Source organism: Mesoplodon mirus (assembly GCF_964341445.2).
Source record: "Mesoplodon mirus genome assembly, chromosome: 6".
In the NCBI taxonomy this organism is placed as follows: Eukaryota; Metazoa; Chordata; class Mammalia; order Artiodactyla; family Ziphiidae; genus Mesoplodon; species Mesoplodon mirus.
In genome coordinates this window covers 27,293,948-27,318,497 of record NC_138982.1, presented here as the reverse complement: position 1 = coordinate 27,318,497, position 24,550 = coordinate 27,293,948, and the positions used below count along the sequence as shown (strand labels likewise).

At 38.1% G+C, this 24,550-nt stretch overlaps 1 protein-coding gene across 1 annotated transcript in view; it reads left to right on the top strand.

Moving 5' to 3' along the window:
- Positions 1 to 24,550, top strand: part of KCNH8 (potassium voltage-gated channel subfamily H member 8) — a gene marked incomplete at both ends in the record, with an annotated part of 347,867 nt that overhangs the window by 110,768 nt on the left and 212,549 nt on the right. The window contains one exon of the mRNA XM_082624208.1: positions 14,689 to 14,922. Coding sequence (XP_082480334.1) covers positions 14,689 to 14,922 — 234 coding nt within the window. The remainder of the gene's footprint in view (positions 1 to 14,688; positions 14,923 to 24,550) is intronic.

Below are 24,550 nucleotides of genomic sequence, written 5' to 3'. Positions count from 1 at the left end.
TAAAAGTGTCACTATTTGTGGATGACATGATATCATATATAGAAAACCCTAAACACTCCATCAAAAAAACTGTTAGAATAAATGAATTCAGTAAAGTTGCAGGATACAAATTTAATTCACAAATATTTTGAGTTTCTATACACTAATAACAAACTATCAGAAAGAGAAGTTAAGAAAACAATCCGATTTTCAGTTGCATCAAAAAGAATAAAATACCTATGTATAAATTTAACCTGGAGGTGAAAGACAAATTTAATGCCATCCATATAAAAATTCCAATAGTATTTTTTACAGAAATAAGAAAGTTAATCTTAAAATTTGTATGGAACCACATAAGACCCCAAATAGCCAAAGCAAACTACCAAAATACCAAGTACATTTTTCACAGAACTAGAACAAATAATGTTAAAATTTGTATGGAAACACAAAAGACCCTGAATAGACAAAACAAAATTTAGAAAGAAGAACAGAGCTGGAGTAATCACACTCCCTGACTCCAGACTATACTACAAAGCCACAGTAATCAAAACGATATGCTACTTGCACAAAAGCAGATGCATGGATCAGTGGAACAGAATAGAGAGCCCAGAAATAAGCCCATGCACTTATGGTCAGTTAATCCACCCACAACAAAGGAGGCAAGAATACACAATGGAGAAAAGACAGTCTCTTCAATAAGTGGTGCTGGGAAAACTGGACAGTCACATGTAAAAGAATGAAATTAGAACATTCTCTAACACTGTACACAAAAATAAACTCAAAATAGATTAAAGGCCTAAATGTAAGACCAGAAACTATAAAACTCCTAGAGGAAAACATAGGCAGAACACTCTGACATAAATCACAGCAATATTTTTTTGGATCTGTCTCCTAAAGCAAAGGAAATAAAAACAAAAATAAACAAAAGGGACCTAATTAAACTCAAAGACTTTGCACATCAAAGGAAACCATCATGAAAACAAAAGGGCAGCATATTGAATGGGAGAAAATATTTGCAGATGATATTATCGATAAGGGATTAATATCCAAAATATAGAAACAGTTCAAACAACTCAACTTCAAAAAACAAATAACCTGATTTAAAAATGGGCATAAGTACTGAATAGACGTTTTTCAAAAGAAGAAAAGTAGATGATGAACAGGCACATGAAAAGATGCTCAACATCACTAATCATTAGGGAAATGCAAATCAAAACCACAATGAGATACCATTCGACCCAGCAATTCCACTCGTGGGTATACACCCCCAAAAAACCAAAAACATAAATTTGAAAATATACACGCACCCCAATATTCACAGCAGCATTATTTACAATTGCAAACATATGGAAGCAACCTAAATGTCCATCAACAGATGAATGGATAAAGAAGATGTGGTCACTTTATACAATGCAATACTACTCAGACATAAAAAAAATGAAATTTTGCCATTTGCAGCAACATGGACATACTTGGAAGGTATTATGCTAAGTGAAATAAGTCAGAGAAAGTCTAACATCACCTGTGTATGGAATCTGAAAAATACAACAAACTAGTGAATATAACAAAAAAGAAGTAGACTCACAGATATAGAGCATAAACTAGTGGTTACCTACGGGGAGAAGGGAAGGGAGAGGGGAATATAGAGGTAAATACTGGCATTAATTCTGTTATTTAAAGATGTCATAAAAATTCTAAGCTTTTTCCACCCTTTGGTTCTGCCACACTCAGGCATGCCACCTCAAGGTCACAGAATGACTGCCACAGCTGTAGACACCACAATTAAATTCCAAGACAGGAATGAGTGGGAAGAGAAGGTAAAAGGGCACAATGGCTTAGATGATGAGAGCATTTCTTTTCTCATATCTCTGTTTTAATGAAAATTAAAATATCTTCCTGAACACCTGCAAGCTGACTTATCCAAATATCTAACTGAACAGATCTTATTAACCTGGCTGGGTAATGACAAGAGAAAAAAAATCAGTTTCACAATTATATGATTACTTATGACTAGTTAAAAAGTTTAAGAAACTAGTTTAAAATTATTACCAGTAGCTGAGAAAGGTAGACTCATGGGGAACATGTTTATTTTTTCTCTGGTTTCCTAAGGCTTTGTAATATGGCTACATTAGTTTGATAATGAAAGCATGCACTTCTAGTGAAAGTAAGTTCATCTGAATGCAAAGTAATTAGACTTGTCTGAAAAACTCATTGATTTATCGAAAACCTTCTCTTACTTCCCACCCCACATATCTGTACTTTCGCAAAGCAGGGAAAAGTGCGGGGAAGCCCTGCTAAGAACCTTATGGTCATTCTTTTAACTACAGAGTGTGCAATGTCACAGCCCACATTTGTCCAGGGTCTTCTGACTCAGTACATGATTATATTGATTTACTTAAAAATCCATCCTGCAAATCATGTTTATTTTTTTAATAAATTTATTTATTTTTATTTTTGGCTGTGTTGGGTCTTCATTGCTGCGCACGAGCTTTTCTCTAGTTGCGGCGAGTGGGGGTTACTCTTCGTTGTGGTGCAGGGGCTTCTCATTGCCGTGGCTTCTCTTGTTGTGGAGCATGGGCTCTAGGCACGTAGGCTTCAGTAGTTGTGGCACTCAGGCTCAGTAGTTGTGGCGCGTGGGCTTAGCTGCTCTGCGGCATGTGGGATCTTCCTGGACCAGGGCTTGAACCCGTGTCCCCTGCATTGGCAGGCAGATTCTTAACCACTGCACCACCAGGGAAGCCCTGCAAATCATGTTTAAAACATAGAATATACTTAGTAGTGAGCTGGAAATGTGATTCGTTTTGTCTGGTTTTGTGACCTCCTTCTTGTTGCTTCTACTTTACTGGCCCCTCCCAGTCTCATTTGATGGCTTCTCCTGATTTTCCAACCTCTAAATGTGAAAGTCTCCTGACTCAGTACTCAGCCCTCATCTTTGCTCTAGTTATACTCCCTAAATTATCTAATTCCCGTTAAGTCCACATTTATACCTTCAGCAAAGATATTGTATTCAAACTTCAGACTCATTTATTCAGCTACCTACTTGACATGTCTTCTTGGATGCTATTTATGCTTCTTAAACATTGTACAAATACCAAACTCTTGAAATCCCTCAAATCTGCAGTGTTTTTTGTTTTTTCATCTCATAAAATGCACCTCTGTCTAGTTTCTAACACAAAAGGATTGGCATCATTCTTTGATTCTTTTTTTCTCTCCTGCTGCAGTTGAATTCATTGGCAAACACATTCAGCCTCTCCTTCTAAAGATGCCTCTGACCTGATCGTTTCCCATGACCTCCATTGCTCCCACCCAGAGAAGGCAGGTGACTTGGGCACAAGTCACACAGCTTATTGAGAGAACCAGAACCCAATTTTAAGATATCTCGTATATAGACCAGTGTTCATCCAAAGTATAAAATGTCCGCAGATATGTTTTATGTCATATTTATAACTCCTCATGACTTAGGTCTGAAAGGTGATCAACCTAAAATCCAATCATCAACAGAAATAAGTTTTTTCATGTAAAGGCAGTTTTCTGTGTTGCAGGTTAGGTGGCTGCCATGGTGTCTGGTCAACATAACTCAGATGTACTGATAGCATTCACTCAGGAAAATGTGTGTGTGTGTGTGTGTGATAGAGACAAGATTTAATTTTTAAAAATATACACACCCACATAAGTGCTTGATGATGGAATATCCAAGGATAGACCATTTCCTTATAGAGTTTAGCATCTGTTTGTAGTTTTGTGTATAGTGGGCTTGGGTTTGAATGGCTAAGAAATCATAAATAAATAAACATGTTGAAACATCATTAAAAATTGTAATACTCAGTCTTAAGGGAAAAAGCAGACTATAATGATAGAAAATAATGTGAGGTGACTTATTTAGATGACATAGTCAGGGAATGACTCTCTGAAAAGTGGACATTTGGTCTGAGACCTGAAAGATGAAACACAGCAGGAAGAAACTGCATGGGCACAAGCCTTGGGAGAGAGCTGGGAAGGACGTTCTCAAATGTTAGATAGCAGGTAAGGAGTAAGTGAAATCCTAGATAAGGTATTATGGGCCATAATAGCGATGTTTGAGGTTCATTCCAATTGCCATGGAAAGCCTTTAAAAAATTTAAAACAGGAGAATTATGTTTTTCTTTGCAAAGATTATTCTAGGTAATAAGACCAAAGCAGGGGTTAAATCCATATGTGGGGAAGGTTAGCACCCTTCACCGTCACAGCATTGGTATCACTGGTTTGTGAAAGAGTGAGGTCCCCATCAGTAGGTACTTGTGCCACCACAAGACAGAATATTGCAGAGAGGGCCTATGGGATTATAGATTAGGCATAAGGTTATATATGGACCTTTATAATCATCCCCAAACTTTGAGCTCCTGTAGTACTATTAACTGAGCTAATTATTAAAAGTCTCTTTAGGAATGATAGAAAAATCATAAAATCAAAGGGGTTATTATTTAGAACAGAATTCTCCCAAACCTTATATATTAAATATATACTCATCTACAAAGTGGATATCCCCTTCCCAAGATGAGGCTGATGTATATAATGTGAACCTTCCATTAGGGCAGATGGTCTCAATTGTTTTGGAAATATATATCATCTAGTGGTGGTGTTTAAAATGAAGATCCAGGGCTCCCATCCCTTGGAGATTCGAATTTAATAGATCTGAAGTGAGACCTTAGAAATTGCAACCTTAATAAGCATCCTAGAAGATCCCAATAGGTGAGGTGGACCAGGGCTGCACTTTAGGAAACAGTGGACTTGGTGATGTCCCTATGCAGATTCTAGCTCTCCTTCACCTCTTGTTGTCATCCACTGAGATCAGGAGTATTGTAGCTCTGAGGATATTTTAACTTGCATTGTCACGTTACTCAACCTTTATGAGCCAAACCCCCTTCATCTGTAATCAAAGTATAAGATGCTTTTGTGAGGACCAGAAATGCAAAATGCGGACCTGAGAGCCTGGCATATCATAGCTGTTTAATAAACAGCACCTACTGTCTGCCTTATTTCTGTCTAATTTATTTAGCTGCCTCTTTCCTAGTTATCTCGGTTTACTAATGCCGAGTCAGCATTGACCTGTGTTGGTTTGCTTCTCCATTATTGTCATCTTCCTCTTGCCTCCACCTCGCCCACAAATTCCCAGAGACCTGCAGCTATCACCTTAATTCAAGTTTTGCACTCTCTCTGCATCATTATAAAGACTCTAGAATAAAAATGCTAATATTACAGCTGTGGAATACCTGTAACTATCAAATTCATTTACTCTTGTGTTTCCTGCTACCTAAATTAATTCACACTTGTAGAACCCCTCATCTTTCTTGTTTAACGTGAGTACTGGGAAGCAGAGAAGACTATGCAGTGGCTAGATGAGGTTCTGGAAAATGCTACCAAATGATGAGAAACATTTGCATTGCATTAGCTTCCACAGAATATAAACAAAGTTTGAAGGGAGAGAGGAAAGTCAGTCCACTCTGGGGCACTGGGCACAATAATTTGTATCTGTTGTCTTCAAAAATTCAAATTGGTGGGGCTTCCCTGGTGGCGCAGTGGTTGAAAGTCTGCCTGCCGATGCAGGGGACACGGGTTCGTGCCCCGGTCCGGGAGGATCCCACATGCTGCAGAGTGGCTGGGCCCGTGAGCCATGCCCACTGAGCCTGTGCTCTGCAACGGGAGAGGCCCCGACAGTGAGAGGCCCGCATACCGCAAAAAAAAAAAAAAAAAAAATTCAAATTGGAAAGCCCTTGAAGTGTAAAAAAAAATAATAAAATGACTAAAATATGACTGAATGAATCCCCTTTTTCATATCTTCACGTATGTGCAATAAAGAGCCTGTTCTAGTTTGTTTGAAATTAAAAGGAAATATTCTTCGAATTAAATGTCATTGCAAGCAAACTCTAGGTTGTGCTGGAGGATGATCAAGGGACAAGTTAAATGAAATATTTGGGGAATCTGAATAGACACAGAATATGGCTGGTTTCATTTGCTGGGTTCCATTTAATGTCTTTCAGTAGGTCCAATAAGATGCCCAAAGAACTAACTATGTCTTTCTGAACAAAAATATTGTCACGTGGTCTTATTTTGTCTTTAAATAAACTCCTAAGAAAAGTTTTACAAGGGTGTAAAATTGAAACCACAATTAGCTACCTATTTGGTAATTTGTTTATTTAAGAGAATAAAATGAGACTTGTGCCAGAAAATCCAGGTTCCCCGATTGCCAAGGCGATAAGCCCTCCCTGTCAGTTTCTGCCTAACTTCCTCTCTCCCTGACCCCTCCTCTGTACTGGGAGGACTGGGAAAGCTGGGATTTTTGTATCATCCAGTCTTATATTTGAAAAGGGAGAAAGTATAGTGAACACTGCGCTTTCTCCTCCTCTGTTTGCAAAAGCTGGAAAAAAGCTTGACCTTCCCAGGCAGCTCACTTAATGGTTCATATTTGATTTGAGGGAGGAGAGGTAGGGAGGGACAGGAATCATGAATATGAAAATGTAGGAATAACAGCCATTATTATTTAATAGACATTATGAGGCAGGGATATTTACATCATGCCTATTTCTTTTCTCTAGGCACTGTTGGGAACAGGCTAGCCTACCTTCACTAGGGTAGTGGCTAAAAGACAGTATCCTGGATTAGAAAACTACAAAGTAGCCCTGAAGAGTCCCTAAGGATTCCCAAATGCTGAATTCATGTACACACAGTAGTTTTCTTTACTGAGTGAAAGTGCCTCATAATTTCATTTTATATTTTGGAGAAAGGGCTTTGTTTGGCATTATTTAACTTTGTTTCTTTCTTTTTTTTTTTTTTTTTTTTTTTGCTTAATTGGTTTCCTAATAGAAAATAAATAAAATTTTCTATTTCTGCTTACTGAAGACTTTACTAAAAGTAGCAGGTCAGGATGAAAACTATGGGCATGAGATGGACTGTTCAGGGCAGTTCTGACTTTATTTTTAAAGCAAAGTTGCTGGTTATAAATGATTCCTGCTAAATAATAAAACAATAGATTTGGCTACAAACAATTGCCCTCATTTGGTGTGCTTTAATAAAAACTAATAGGTTCCAAGTTTATTTCACTCATTTGCTTAACAAATGAGCACCTACTATGTGCCAGGCACCATTCCAGAGGTTGTGACTAAATTAATGAACAAAACAAACCACTGTCCCTTAGAGTATACATTCCGGTGACAGAGTATAGATAATAATCCTAATTTTTTAAGAAAGTAAACAGATTATGTGAAAGACCATTTGTCTAAACGACTAATTCTATTAGACAAGAACCCCAGAGAACTGGGGCATATTTTAGTATTATTTCAAATGTATTTGTAGAGAATCAATTGTGGATAAAATACCAAAAATGTTTTATTATTATTATTATTATTATTATTATTATTATTGAGATCTTCTGGTTTCTCCCTCATTCATTTTACTTTTGATGAATCCTGCCCGCCTGTCTTAATTAAAAATCATTCTTTTTCGAAATGAAACTCATTTACTGAATTCTAAGAGACAGTGCACCTGAAAAGAAATAGCACCACTCACCACTGAAGTTCACACAGCTGAAAAATGGAATTTGCAAAACTTACTGGTGATTTTGCTAATACCAAATTATGATAAAGAGTATACTAAACTTACTTTGAATTTACTCGTCTTAATGAGCTTTTGTCTTTGTTTATTGGAAATTTTAAAATTTGTTGATCTAGATTCTTTCTACTTCACCAAGATTACTATTTGTCTTTAATCAAGTTATTTTTATTAAGCCATTCAAATGCATGGTTAAATACATTTTAAGATGTTTCCGAATAAGTATTCATGAATATGCTACAAAATTCAAACACTAAAAAGGGAATATGATGAAAATCAGTCTCCTTTCCTTTTTTGTTCTCAGCCATGCAGGTGCCCTCCCTCATTCGTTTACTGTGACTAGGTTCTTCTAGATCTTTCCAGTGATATTCTAAAGGAGCTTCTCAGACTTTACAATGTGCATATGAATCTTGTTAAAAATACAGATTCTTATTCAGGGTGTGTGTGCTGAGGCTTGAGATTCTCCATTTCTAAGAAGTTCCCAGTGAGGCTGCTAGCTTCACTGTCAAGGTGGTGAAGCACATTAGTTTATATTTGTCTCTGTGTTTACTTGTTTATTGGCCTTAAGAGAGCAAGATGTTCTCATACATATACACAACTTTCTGCTTTCTACTATGACTTCAGCCCTAGGGCTCCGGCTTTGAGCTTTGCTTTGTTACAAATTATTCTTCTAATCTTTGCCTGAAGTGATCATTTATGCAGTATGTTAGAAATCAAACCATAAATGATGAACGTTAGCAATATAACCATTTGAAGCATGCTACTAGGTGATGTGTAAATTGTAATGACTAGGAGAATCTCTCTTTGCAAATTTTCCATCTGCTTTTTAAAGTAAGGTTAGAAAAGTCCTCAATTCCAAGCAGCCTCTAAATTTTAGCAGAGAGCACACTGAGGACTTTAGCTTGCAACCAGCACCATTAATCTAATACAGATGCCATCATACTTGGAAATGATACAATTAAGCTCCCTAAAAGCAATATAAAGTGCAAAAATCATTTAAATATTTTAAAGTCATAAACATTCATATTCTATGTACCTGGATAAAGTAGTCTCGAGAGATGACGGTTATCCATATCACAAGGGGTACAGGTGTTGTCTTTGTTGGACCTGTATGTAAATGTAATTCAGACAGCTTGGGAGCAACCCATAAAAGAAAATTAAAATTTCATGCTTGTTTCTTCCCCTCTACAAGAAAATGGAGACCTATAAGATTCAAGTTTGCCCATCTGTGTGGTCTGCAGAATCTGTTCATATGAGTACTTGCTAACGCAACACAAGATTTGGTTTTAAAAGAGAACCTGTATCAGAGACACTTTTCAGAAATAAAGATTTGGACCATCAAAGTCTCAGTTTCTGTGTCTTCGGCAAAAAGAGCTAAGGGGTACGGGTTTCTCTCTGATGCCCAGTTAGTATCTCTCAGTGTGTCTTTTGGTGTGACTGGCTCGGGGTCTCCATGTGGAGGGTTCTTAGACTGGGTGCTGAGCTGGTTGTCTTAAAGGACCGAGGTTGAGGGGGAGAGTGATCTGGATCTGTCCAATCTCTTGAGCATACACCATACTACCACCAGTCGTGATTCTCAAACTTAGGTAATGTAGGCGTGTACTAAACAGTATGCAGAGTCATAGAAAACAAACAGCATATCCTCCTGAATTTTCAATTGAATTAAAAATATGGCAGGTCCATATTAAAACATAATAAAAAAAACACTCAAACAAGCATAAATGCAAAATTCTGATGGATTTTTAAGTTAACGTGAGATTTCAAACCAACATCTATCGAGCTTAGATCAGTGCCTCTAGACTCCTTGGAACGCACATTTAGTGGCTTCAGCCACTAAATACACTTCTACCTAGTAGAAGGGTATTTCAATGGGGAAATTTTAGGAATACTGTGATATACATTGAAAGGGCACTAAGAGGTCAGAATCCAGATCGTTTGAATTGCATCTACATTTCTTTGTCTCCTGAGGGACTCTGGAGTGGGCCTATGCAAAATATTTTGGAGCCAAGAAAGTTGTTGTCATGTTTTTGAAATATTGACTTTCTGGAGGAAATGAGGAAGTGACCTAGAGGTTGTTGAGAGATCCAGACTGGTTTAGGAGATGTCATCAATGAACTTCTAATAAATTATCTCTGTAGAGAAAAATATGTGCCTTTGAGGTCTTTGTAGACTGAAGGGGTAAAAGTATTTTTCTAGAATTAACCCATTTCTGCTGGAAGTAGAGAACAAGTCACTTCTTTACAGAAAGGTTGCATGACGTAGTAAACACTGTTTGTCATGTAGACTGGATTTTAATCCCTCCCTTCAAACCTTGGACTGGACACTAAAGTTCTCCAGGTTTTAGTGTTCTCATCTGAAAAATGGGCTGAGGATGAAAGGAGCTAGTAGTGGATCAGTGTTTGCGTTCTCCTCTTTTCTTTTCCTTCTATATTTTTCCTTTCCAACTCCCATTCCCTTTGTGCCTGGCAGTCGACAATGAATAGTACATCTCCATTTGAATGGGAAAGTGGTACCCTACAGTAGGGACTCAAAGCAAATGACCTGGGTCTCCACCAACCCTGAGATTCCCTCTGATGATCCATGAAAGCTTTTGGCTAAGGAGGCATTTAGATAAATAATCAACTACTCAGAATGTAAACACATTTAAATCTTACTGTTTACCAGCACTTCGAAACTAAATTTACGCAAAAGGATGACCTAGAAACAAGGAGGAAAAAGCTGTGTGGCATTTAGATGCATATCATATATGCATAATTGATTCTTTAAAAGGTTAAATACCCTTGACATATGTATGGTTAGTGATATACCCCTGATGTGTTCACAATCATTAGGGTAGTGGCTTTGTTTTACATAATTCTAAAGTAAATGTCACATTTCTTCTTTGGAGATTCCAGGACTGGTATTCAGAAAAGCATATGTTTCTAAGTAGATAGCTGGGAAGAGGAGCTACTCTTTTCCAAACAGAAGGACTATTCATGTAGCTAGTACACTAAGCTTTATGAGAAACCGACTGCCACTAAATTCTCTAGAATTGAAATTCAATTACATATCGAGGACAGGACAAGTGCTACCTACAAACAGAAAAGCTCAAATACATGGGTTTTTTTTCTGTTTTGCTTTGGTTTAGGAGGGTATTTGCAGGAAGAATTAAGTACCCCAAACACACTATAGTCCTTAATTGAAATGCACAGATCAGGCAATTTGGTGAATCCTTTAGCGGCTTTTTTCAGAAGCTTATTGTAGATCTGAAGGACTGGTCTTTTCTTATGTCCATAAACAATTATAAAGATGCTAAGGAAATTAATAAAAGAGGCAAGTCACTAAAAAGTATGTAGAATGAAATACCATAATATATGCCATAAGAATCAGAAAAATAGGCAACTTGAGGATACATATGTAAGTGGTAAAAACTATGTAAATGGGAATGATTATTACAAAAATTCAAATTATGTTTTTTTTCTTTGGGGAAGGAGGGAAATACAATTTGTATGGTGTTCACAGGGGTTTTCACTAGATGAATGATCCATGGGTGTTTACTGTTGTTTTTAAATACCGTTATTAAATCTTTTTTCAGGTGTGTTATATTTTCTAATTTTTGAAAATGGAAGAGGCAAAATAACAAAACACAGTGAAGAGAAAGCACAAATTAAGTTGGTAAAAAAAAAAAGACAATGTAATATGGTAATCATAATAAAAGTAAATATATCAGTCTCAGGTTGGTGGATGTATCTTCGTGTTGTACTTTTAAAAAAATTAAATGCATGCTATGTGCAAGACACAGCTATAAAATACAAGTCCCTGCAAGGGTCAAAAGTAGAAAGCCAGATAAAAACTAACAAAAGAAAACTATTGTGGCTATTTAAATGATGGGAAACTGGACATTAGGACAAAATGTAATGTTATTTATTTTCTCTGTCTCTAATTCCTATTTCTCCATTCATACTCTGAGCCTGGTCCATCCAGGCATCTGCTCCAACCCTCCAGGTCTTTTGATAATTATCTCCACTCATTTTTGTCTTATTCCTAGTGAGTCATTTTAAAAGCCCTGGATCTTCAGTTTCTCAACTCTGGGAGTAGTTATCTGTGTACTACTGATTTGGTACTTAACAATATGCTGTATTTTAATGTTATAGATATTCATGCATTTCTTTAATTATGTTGTAACATCCTAAAGCTAGAGATTATACTTTATTCATCTTTTAACACCCCCCTGTCACCTCACTCTAGGAACTGCCATATGGTAGAACTGTGTCACAGGGCATATAGTAGAAAGTCAATAAACAGGTCAGCAGTCGACTGAAAAATGGCTTCTGAAAACACATTAAAAGCTCTTTCAGGACATTTGAGTACTATGCCAATGTTCTGCATTTGTGTTTTCTAAGCTAGCTCTCAGCCTAAATTTTAGAATGGAAGGAGGAAGAGAAACTAATGGTAAGAGAGTTACCCAGAACTGTGCAGAGTTGGTGAGACCAAGGCCAGTAGGAGGGTACTCCCTTCTGGACCTAGCTGGGAACTCCCATAGGTTCAAGGCTGATCTTTAAGGGCAGGGACTGCATCTAATACACTTTTCTGCCTCTCTCTGCACCTGGAACAAAGTCCATCACATCGTACACCATCAATAGATGCTTCTGCAAAGTGTGAGAGAAGTAAATATTAGTCTTGGATAATTTAATTCACTCCCATGGCCTCAAAACAATGTGCCACTGAAGGCTTCCCAGTATGTATTTTAAGCTCTGACTGTTCTGCAGAGGGAGAGGGTGACTGGGCAAGGAGATGGGTCAGCCCGGCCCAGGCAGGATGCAGATGTTAGCACTTGGATTTTTACTCTGGGCTTAGGAGGTGATTGGAGCAAAGCTGAGTAGAGTGGGTTTGGTTCTGCCAGCTGATGGGGGTCTATGGAAACATGCAACAGATGTTTAAAAAGAAACGGGAAAGCCCATGGAACAGATCATCAGTGCTTGTCCCACTGGCCACCAAGAAGTAGCTGAAATTCCTCTTTTCTCATGGCATACAAGATATGATATCTGCTGCAAACCTCTTTTAAAATTGTTTTGTTTTGTTTTTGGTTTTTTTTTTTTTTTTTTTTTTTCAGTACAGGGGCCTCTCACTGTTGTGGCCTCTCCCGTTGCGGAGCACAGGCTCTGGACGCGCAGGCTCAGCGGTCATGGCTCACGGGCCCAGCTGTTCCGCGGCATGTGGGATCTTCCCGGACCGGGGCATGAACCCATGTCACCTGCATCGGCAGGTGGACCCTCAACCACTGTGCCACCAGGGAAGCCCTAAAATCCTAGTTTTTAAATAAGTAATGCATAAAGCATATGCTATAAAATTCAAAGGATATAGTAAGAATATGGCAAAAATAAGTATTCCTGTCACCTCTGCCCATAGTTGCTCTCTCTAAAGACATCTGCAGTTACCAGTTAACCCACTTGGTTTTAGGTATACATAAACACTTCCTGTTTGGGGATACACATACATGTCTATATGGGTTTATATATTTTCTGACAAATAGTTCATCTAATAACATACTACACCGAATCATGATTTTTTTCATTTAACAATTTATGCCACAGTTCTTTCCAGTTTTCTTTTTCTTTTTATTATCTTTAAAATCCCAGCCTCTAATACTGTCTGATACACTGACACTGTTCAACTTTAGTTTTGTTAGTGAATGAATGAGTGATTTCATAATAGTCTCTAATTCATTCTGAACCTGAAAGTCACACACCAACACATTTTATGCATGTCTTGTCTTACACCCCATCTCTAATATGCATCTCTTTGCCTGTAAACACCCCTCTAAGTTAATCTCAAAAAATTTGAACCTCCCTTTAATGTTGTCTTTCAGGCTGTCCTCCAGAAGTTATCTCTAAGCACTTAACAACTGTGTCCTGTTTTTTATTGCCCTACATTCTTATTTGTTAATATTGTAGCCATAAGATGTGAATAATACTCTTTTTTTTTTTTTTTTTTTTCTGTACGCGGGCCTCTCACTGTTGTGGCCTCTCCCGTTGCGGAGCACAGGCTCCGGATGCACAGGCTCAGCGGCCATGGCTCACGGGCCCAGCTGCTCCGCGGCACGTGGGATCTTCCCGGACCGGGGCATGAACCCGTGTCCTCTGCATCGGCAGGCGGACTCTCAACCACTGTGCCACCAGGGAGGCCCAATAATACTCTTAAAAATAATTTTTATTGAGTACTTATTTGTGCCAGACATTGTGCTAAGCATTTCTCACAAATCTCTACAACACATCTATGAAGTAAGGAACAGTATCACCCTCTCTGTACACCTGTCAGTGCCCTCCCAGGATCTCCTTGACTCAGCCTTAAGTTGCTGTGCAGACCATTTCCTTATATATAGTGGCTTCCAGCATCATGCTGCCCAAGTGACCTCCAGAGAATGTGTTCAGCCCAAGTGGGCAGGCCAAAGTGCTAACATATTGACAACCCCAAAGTGTCCTAACCAATGAGGTATAGACACTCATGGAGGTGGATAAATACCCTGGCTTTCTCTCCTCTTTGGGAAAAGTTTGAGCTGTGTTCTGCCCAGTCATTTCTTCTGTGGGTCCCTGTGTGATGGAGCCTCAGTTGCTCATATCTGTAAACCCCTTTCTGTCTCACCCTTTATTACCTTTCCTCCCTGCCCACTTCCTTACTTCCTAGAATCACCTGCCAAATAAACTGCTTACAGTCAAATCCTTGCCTCAGGGTCTGCTTTTAGGGAAATCAAACCTAGGGAAACTGAGATTTAGAATATGTGAGTAATTTGTTCAAGGTCATCTGTACATCAAGTGTCAGATTCAAGCTATGAACCAGAAGCCACACTCAGAGCACCATCCCTTACTGTTAGGTAGATGGTAAGTGCCTCAAAGCAGGCCAAGGGATACTCTGTTCCCTCCATGGTGTGTTTCAAAATGCAAACCAAAGTTGGAGCTTAATACATACTTCTGCTGGGCAATGCTGTTCTATGTTTTGGGGTGTCTCTTTTCCACCCCAACACATCAGGACTTGCATTTTAGGTAATGTTGGCTAAACATATGTACTTGTGATTTGTTACTGAAAGTGCGATTTACAGAGAGTTTCTCATGCTTGTTTACTTGCTGTCTTCTCCTTGTTGGTCTACAGATAGCAACTTCATCCTCGCCAACGCCCAGGTGGCTAAGGGTTTCCCCATAGTCTACTGTTCGGATGGCTTCTGTGAGCTTGCTGGATTTGCCCGAACAGAAGTCATGCAGAAGAGTTGCAGCTGCAAATTCTTATTCGGGGTTGAAACCAATGAGCAACTGATGCTTCAGATAGAAAAGTCCTTGGAGGAAAAAACAGAATTCAAAGGAGAAATTATGTTCTACAAGAAGAACGGTGAGTTGGCTTTTTCTGATGGGTGCTCCTTGGACAGTTGTGAAAGGTCACCCACCTTCTTTCAACTCCCATTGGCATAATTGCTCCATAACTCCCACTAGGGCTTAATGGTATTTCACATAAATACAGTCTGTTATTGAAGTTCCACAAATAACTTGCACGATGGCCTTGTTTTAGCCATTAACAGCATAAACTACCTGAAAATTTAGCATTAGAATTACAATTATTCAATGTCAGTATATTGACTGGGGTAATATATGTTAAAACAAAGTGTGTTATGTTGTGGTCAAGCTTAAGATATATATCAGATATGATGGTTGTTAATATATTAACAGATAATCTTCTATTCAGAGATAGTTTTCCATCTTTAAGAACCACATCTCAGCCTCAGTCATTAGGGACAGAGATCCGAGTGTTTGACAGCAGAAAAAGAAGTTAATTTAAAGGTCATGAGCATAGGTATTTTCTCTTCCAGTCTCCTGTCCACAGAGCCTTTCTCACTATTCTTAAATTCTAGAGACAAAATAAGAGACACACAGTGTCTCAGGGTGGGAGTACATTTTCCTGGACTCAACACTGCCACTGGGGAAATAATATTTTCTTGTGACTATGACTATGGTTTTGTGACTCTCTTCTAAATGAAAAAGTATCTAGGGATGAGTATAGTTTCCACAGTGCTTGGTTCCTACATGGGAATAGACATCATTATCCTGTAAGCTGTGGTAGAGGGGGTGAATCCAAGAGGCATTATATTGGAGAAATGCTAGATCAAAAATGAGAACAAACCATCATTTTCCAGTTTCTAGAATTCTATCTCTTTTTTCAACCATTTTCCTTTGAGTAACATAGCCCCCTGAGTTTTATTTAGCTGGCACATGGCCGCCTAGCTAAAGAGTATATTCCCCAGCCTTCTTTGCAGTTAGCTAGGGCATGTGTCTAAGTTCTGGCCAATGATATATAAGAGTGAATGATTTATGCAACTTCTGGGTGAAATCCCTAAAAAATGAAATTGTTTGACCTCTAATTTTTCTTCTTCTCCTTTCCCGTGGTGTTGTGGACTGAATTACATCCCTTCAAATTTCATATATTAGAGCCCTAACCCCCAGTGTAACTGTGTGTAGGGATAGGGCCTTTTAAAGTTAAATGAGGTCATAAGGATGGAGCCTTAATCCAATATGACTGGTGTCCTTATATGAAGAGGAAGAGACACCAGGGGTATGTGTACATAGAGGAAAGGTCGTGTGAAGACACAGCGAGAAGGTAGCTGTCTATGAGCCAAGGAGAGAGGCCTCACCTTGATCTTGGACATCCAGCCTCTAGAACTGTGAGAAAATAAATTCCTGTTGTTTAAGCCACCCAGTTTGTGCTATTTTGTTATGACAACCCTAGTAAACTCATACATACGAGTCAGAATGTTAAGGCAAGGCTGGAAAGCCAGCTTCAACCATTTGTCAAGGTCGACACCATAGAGGAATACAGAGCAACAATAGGTAAGGAGCCTGGGTGTGGTTTTAGGTCCACCTTTCCCATCCTAGACAAAGACACATCCAGTTCTATCTTGTTTGAATCACTCTATTTCTAGGTGTTTTTGTTACAACATTTAAATTGTACTCTAATTCAAGGTTTCACAACCTTGGCACTATTAACATCTTGGGCCAATAATTCTTTGTTGTGGGGGCTTTCCTGTGCATTGTGGACAATTAGCAACATCTCTGGCCTCTTTAATACTTAGTACTGGGGTCATTTTTAGGAGGAGATATTGGAGCCTGAACATGGGAACTTCATCCTTTTTTAAAAGTTATTTGTCGGGCATCCCTGGTGGCGCAGTGGTTGAGAGTCTGCCTGCTTATGCAGGGGACACGGGTTTGTGCACCGGTCTGGGAAGATCCCACATGCCACGGAGTGGCTGGGCCCATGAGCCATGGCTGCTAAGCCTGCACATCCAGAGCCTGTGCTCCGCAATGGGAGAGGCCAAAACAGTGAGAGGCCCCCGTACCGCAAAAAAAAAAAAAAAAAAAAAAAAATGTTATTTGTCCTTGGAGGACAGTCCTTGATCATGTGAATTTTGGATGCACGGTAGTCAGGAAGTATTGGCAAGCACCCCTCTGGGAGGGACAGTATATCCAGTTCTTTGGCACCAGGAACACAGTTCAGACCATTGTGTCCTTCCCAGTGTCAATAGATAAGGCCTACATTGCAAATGCGATAAAATAAAAGGATTCTAGCTCTATCTAATTTTACCACAATCACTGAAAGGGGGTCCTGAGATAAAAGAAAATGGAGTTGGTCACTGAGAATGCAAACTGGTAGGGAGTGATAAAACCACCATCTGGTGAACAAAGGGAAAAGGAGAGGCTTTGTCTGAAATACTCGCTGACTGCAGACTTGTCCATCTTAAGATAAGTGCCTTGTACAGGTCTCTCCAAATCCATTTGTGTTTCTTCCTTTTTAAGCCTTCTCACAATATCCAAATGTGGCACCTCTGAGAAAGGTTTAGGCCAAGGAGGAGAATTTAGGTGGCAAGGCCAAAGGGTGGAGACTTTGGAGGTCAGATTAGTAGAAATATAAAGCACAGGGTGGGAGTGAACCCCTAAAAGAGTTTCCCAAGCCTAGTTTTTTATAAAGATGCCTACAACCTTGGACCCCTTTGGATGGAAATCATTAAAGGCGCCAAGAAAGAATAAGGTTTTTAAAAATTAGGTAATAAATAAGAAGACAACTAGCTTCACAGAGAAGCATAATACTCAAACTTTTCTTTGGCTAAAATACAGAGAGTAATATTTTATATTTTTATGTGCAGGAGTTAACATTTCTTATTTCTTGTCCTCACTTTAAATTGCCCAGATTCTACCTATACATCAGAAATAGACCATTAAGATGTCTTTTCAAAAAGCAGTCACCTCTACTTCTGCTGATATACAAAAGGCATTAACCACGGCTATTTTAGACAAACAAATGTATGGGTACCTGAACCAAGGGTAACAATTTTATAAATTTGGTGTTTATCCTCATTGTTTTGGTTTTTTTTAATATCAGCAATACTTTACTTATATGTGCGTGGTTCCCTCCTTTTTTACACGCAGCATATTTTGCACACCATTCTATAGTTGCAGAGCAATATCTTTTACAACTGTGTTTACCTTGTAGAACAACATATGCTGGATGACAATCACTCATTCTTTTGTACAGTATTACATCATATGGATCAGTCATAGTATTACATCAGGTGGATCCACCCTAGTCACTTACAGTATTACATCAGGTGGATTCATTATAGTATTACATGATATTACATCATATGGATCCATCCTAGTCAATTACAGTATTACATCATGTGGATCCATTATAGTATTACATAGTTAAATAAACCTCTACTGATGGACACTTGTGATCCCTCTAAAATGTGATCACTCATTTGCATAGTATTACATCATATGATTCAGTTCAATGACTCCCCTACTGATGGACATTTGTGTTCCCTCTAGAATGTTATCTGTTTTCTTTGCTCTTTCTGTCTCTCTCTCTTTTAAGTACTACTGTTGTTATTTAGAAAGTTTTGTGTTTTTTTCTAAAAGTTATCTTTTATGTGGTATGTTTATATTGTATAGTGCCACTTTTTAAAGATTTTTGTCTTCATTTTCTATCATAAGCAATGTTATAGTTAACCAGGAACCACTTCTCCCTCTTTCTCTCCCACAAGCTAATTTAAAGTAATGTCCTTTTAGTACAAGTTAATATCTATAAGACAATCAGCATGCATGGTCTGCTTTCCTTATTATCACTCTATGTTCCTCTCTCACCTCTTTCATAGTTATATTTACATTGTCAGCTCAAATAACAATTGCATGTATTTTGTCACTCTTATCCTCCTTTATTTAATCTTGTTGCTACAGTGAAATAATGATCACCTTATATTCTGTCCTAAAGTTTCTCCAATCATTTCTTCATTGTCAGAAGCTTGTTTTCTGAGCCATCTTAGGAAGAGCTCATGGAAACTGTTTCCCTGAGCCCCTTCATTTTAATAACAATATGACTGTGGCCTTTGTACTTGTAGATCAATTCGGGTGAAAATTAAACCTTTGGTTTATATTTTCTTCACTTTACTATCTCAATTATGTTATTCTTTTTTGTACTGGCATAGAGTATTATTTTACCCTAAAAGTGCTGCTAATTAAGTGAGTTGGTGTTTTGTCCTGGATGTTCAATGAATTTATTTTATTTTATTATTTCATTTCATTTTTTCATTTTATTATAATCTAATGGTTTTACTGGAATATATCTTGGCATAGGCCGAGGTCAACAAACTCTTTCTGTAAAGGTCCAGAGAGTAAATATTATACATTCTGCGGGCCATACAGCCTATGTTGCAAGTACCCATCTATGTCATCATAGTGTGAAAACAACACAAGAAAATATGTAAATGAATGGGTGTTGCTGTCTTCCAATAAATATTTTATTTGCAAAAACAGGAGGTGGGCTAGATTTGACCTACAGGCCAGTTTACTGATACCTGGTTTAGAATTTTTTGGATCAGATTTTTCCTCTGATATGTGATGTGCCCCGTAGTATTTATGTTTAAGACCCTTTTACTTGGGGAAATTTTTCTTGAATTTTAATTATCATTTATCTGTTTTTTCACTTTGATTTTCCTCTTTACAGTCACTTATTGCATGTGTTTGGATCTTCTTTGCCTGTCCTTGGTACCTATCATTTTCTTCCTCTTTTTCATTTATTTTGTTTTGTTTTGTCTTCAATTTTTCACCTTGTGCAGTTTATTTCTTTTCCTTTCCTTTTGTGGTACCTATTCACACTCGTATTTCTTCTCTTTAAGTCTTCAGTTCTTTATCTTTCATTTATATCCTCTCCTGAGCTCAGTTAGGTCATATTATTTATATCACTCTTTTGACTTGTATCTTAGTTCAGACTGCCATCACAAACTATAGATTGGGTGGCTTAAAAAACAGAAATAAATTTTCTAACATTCCTGAAAGCTAGAAGCCCCAAATCAAGGTGTTGGAATGGTTGGTTTCTTTTTAGGCCTCTCCCCTTGTTTTATAGATGGCTGTCTTTTCTCTGTATCTTCATATGGTCTTCCCTTTGTGTGTCTTTGTCCTAATCTCATCTTCTTATGACACCAGTCATATTAGATTAGGGCCCACCCAAATGACTTCTTTTTAAGTAATTACATCTTTAAAGACCCCCATCTCCAAATACAGTCACATTCTGAGGTAATGGGGATTGGGACTTCAACATATGAATTTTTGAGGGCATACAGTTCATCCCATAACTCCTAGTCATATTGTTTCTTAGCTTTTCTAAATCAATGTAGGTTATGTAGATAGTTTTTTCAAAGTTTGTAAATTTTCTTAATTACTTTTTACTTATTTCAAAATATTTGGGTTTTGTGTGCTTATGGAATATTTTGGATGTGTCTTTACTTTCTGTATCTGTATTCAGATAATTTTTCTCTTTATCTTCTCTTTCATCCTTTTCTATTGTCATGTTTGAATTTTTTTTCTCAACTTTAAGAATATTGAAAATAGAGGTGTGCTAGGAAAACTCCTAAACCTATGGCTCCTTTTGCCATTCCCAAAAAGTTTTCTTTTTTTTTTTTCTTTTTTTTTTTTTTTTTTAATGCTTTCCCCATATAGCTACAATTTTGGCTTCTTTCTGAGTTAGGTCTCCTCTCCTAGTGAGGACCTGTTTCACACTAGTATTAGAAATGTTTCCTTTCTTTACCCTGATTTTCCTGCTCTGACCAAGTAGGGCTCTGGTTTGAGCAGTTTCTCCTCGGTATAATTCTATACCTCAGTGAGTTCTATATGTCCAAGAAAGAATTTCTGCTGGGTTTTCTGAGAACATTGGAGGCTCAGGCAACCCCAACACCATCCTACCTTTCTGTAGCCCATTCTCACTCACCTGCAAATTGGAGACTGGGAAGCTCTGTGTTAGTTTTAATCATTTTCAGATCTGTGTGTGGAATCCTCTACTTCCAGAGGATTTCTTCTTTGGGGAGTAGACACTTGTTGACAAATTATTAGGTCCCAAGCTCTAGGGCTATTAAAAACCTTCTTTCTGATATTCTTTTTTTTTTTTTTTTAATAAAGCTGCTGCTGCTGCAAGGGTCTAGCTTCTTAGTTGGTATTGCTCATCATTCTGTATTCTCAGGTTTATGAGGACACACTGTCATATAGTTTGGTTGATAATGTATTTTTTGGATTTCTGATTTTGCTATCTTAGTTACTTTAATTTTGTGAAAAGATTGGGGATATTTCAAAACCAAAGTTTTCATGGCCACTGCTGTATTTTAAATAATCCCTTTAGGCAAGATATAATTGCTTTGGGTATATAAGTCCAATTTTTTGTCATCTCCTTCTCCTTTCTTTCTGTCTAAATTTCCATTTGCATGGTTGGGTTGTGAGGATCTTCTTTTCTTTTTTCGCGGTACATGGGCCTCTCACTGTTGTGGCCTCTCCCATTGCGGAGCACAGGCTCCGGACGTAGAGGCTCAGCAGCCATGGCTCACAGGCCCAGCTGCTCCGCGGCATGTGGGATCTTCCCGGACCAGGGCACGAACCCGCGTCCCCTCCATCAGCAGGCAGACTCTCAACCACTGTGCCATCAGGGAAGCCCGGGATGTGAGGATCTTATACTAACTCATGGCATAGTGTAGAAAGGGTCCCCCTAACTCCTTGTGTGTTCACTGCTTCATGCTTGACCCATCTGTCTGATGCTTCCCTTATTGGCATTTGCAGCTGCATTCTGTGTCTGGTGATGCTCCCTACATGACTTCACCTCCGCTTAGCTCTTGAAACCACTATAGCTCTCTCTTCACTTTTGCCTCTCTTTCATCATGCCACTGATCAGGGCATTCATTATTCTTCTCTATCCTCTGTATTGCTAGCCTTGGGAAGATAATGGATACCTTAGGTGAGCATTCCCATCCTTCACACATGGAAGCAAAGGGAGACTCTGAGTACACTCAAGCATCCTTTATGCTATCACGTTTCCTCAAAAGTGGGCAGCCACCTTCATGCTGATAAAGAGGTAGTCTGACAAGCATGTTCTCTCAAGTGTCCCAGAGAGAAGGTAAAATGTCTCCTCTGCCTTTGATATTTCAAAAAAACTATCAAAACACTACTGGGTGTAAGATAGGGTACAAGGATCTATTGTACAACATGGGGAATACAGCCAGTATTTTGTAATAATGGAAAGTAACCTTTAAAATGTATTTAAAAACATAAAGTTTTTAAAAGGAAGAAATAAAAATAAAATAATTGATAAGAAAAATACACACACACAAATTTTCCCTGCTTCAAACCTGTGAAACCTCATAGAGAGGAGATTATTTCTGGCCTCCCCTACTTTCTCACAATCTCTCAAGCTGAGAATGGGCAAGCTGGGTTGTCATGTCATATTTGTCTTCTTCCTAACTCTGGCTTCTTGGCTAAATGTTAGTGGTAGAAAATTGTATCATCTCTGTGTCATGGAAGACAATCATGGTTGAATCTACAAACCCCAACCTTAATACGTTTATTTTAGCATATCTTCTCTGCAGAAAGCTTATCTTTCAAGCCTATTTTTATATTAAATAGATTCAACAAGAAGAGAAATGCTGCAAGAGAACAAAGATTTAAGAAGAAAATTAAAATGATATAGTTAATTTTGCAAAAATATTATCCTGATATATTAGTTTGCTAGGGCAATCATAAGAAATTACCACAAAATGAGTGGCTTAAACAACAGAAGTTTATTGTATCACTATTCTGAAGTCTTGAAGTCGGATATCAAGGGATCGGTTGGGTTGGTTTCTTTTGAGGGCTGACTGGAAGAGTTTGTTCCATCCCTCTCCCCTAGCTTCTGGTGATTTTCTGGCACTCTTTGGTATTCTTTACCTTGTAGAAGCATCACCCTGATCTCTGCTTTTATCTTCACATACTATTCTCCCTGCATGTGTGTCTGTGTCCAAATTTCCCCATTTTATAAGGACACCCATCATATTGGTTTAGTGCCCACCTTAATGACCTTATCTTAGCTTACCTCTGTAAAGACTGTATCTCCAAATAAGGTTACATTCTGAGGTATTGTGGGTTAGGACTCTAACTTACTCTTTTAGGGGAACAAATTTAAACCCATAACACCTGGTTACATTTACATTAAACAGATTAGAATTTAAGTCACTTCCCAAAGATCATAAATAAAGAAACCAGGATATATAAAAATCCTCTGACTCTAAGGTCCTTGCTCTTAAGCCACTGGTTGTCTGTGGGAGTAGGAATGGTACCACCTCCTAGGAGCATTCTGCCAGTGTCTGGGGGTGTTTGACTCAAAATTGGGGGTTCTTTTGTCATTTAATTCAGGAGTCAGGGATGCTAGATATACTGTAATGTCTGGGGTGGTCTTGCAATTGAAGAGTTGTCCACTGCTTGACTTGACTTTCTTTCTTCCATTCTTTTCTTTTTTTCTCTTCTTTTCTTTTCTATTCTTCTTTCTCTTTCTTTTCTTTTCTTTCCCCTTGCTTCCTTCCTTCTTCTTTCTTTCTTTCTTTCTTTCTTTTTTCTTTCTTTCTCTCTCTCTCTCTCTTTCTCTCTCTCTTTCTTTCTTTCTCTCTCTCTCTTTCTTTCTTTTTTCTTTCTTTCTCTCTCTCTTTCTCTCTTTCTCTTTCCTTCTTTCCTCCTTCCTTCCTTTTCTCTATCTCTCCTTCTTTCTTCCTGAGCTTTATTGAGGTATAACTGATATACAAAGTGTTTCAAACATTTAATGTGTATATTTTGATGAGTTTGGACATATGCATATGGCCATGATACCATCACCACAATCAAGGTACTAAGCATATCCATCACCTCTAAAAATTTCCTGTGTTCTTTTGTGGTTTTTTATTTGTTTGTTTTTTGTGGTAAGAACACTTAACATGAGATCTATCCTCTTAACATTATGCTAAGTGAAATAAGCCAGTTACAGAAGGACAAATACTGCATGATTCCCCTTATATTAGGTATCTCAAATGGTCAAATTCATACATGCAGAGAATAGAATGGCAGTTGCCAGGGGTTGAGAGGAGCGGAAAATGTAAAATTGTTGCTCAATAGATATAAAGTTTCAGTTATGCAAGATGGGTAAGTTGTAGAGATTTGTACAGAATAGTACTTGTAGTTAACAGTACGGTGTTGTGCACTGCATGACTTTTTAATGCCCCACCAGGCTTTCCAGGAAGTAAAACACTGGTTTCTAATGACCTGAGCTTGGAACTTAACACACAGGGTTTTTTGGGAAGACTTTAATTTCCTACTGAATTTCCAAGAATAAAACCATAGTGTAGTGAGAGAAGATTGAACTTTATGTCATTTAGAACTTCACCATTTAAGAAAATCTTGTCACTGTCTCCCAATACTTGTCACAGATATGCACATCTGCCCAGGTTCTGCACTTGGAGCTGCTGCATTTTACAGTGATTTTGTGTATTGGTGCAATTGTCCAACTGCTTCATAACATCTTCTGTTGTCATCCGTCATACCTGAGCATTTCATGTTGAGATGCATATTATTTTACCAGAGACAACCTCACTTTTATTTCTGTTATATTACTGTTAATAATATAGAATGTCTGAAAACTTTTCTGAAAATAATGT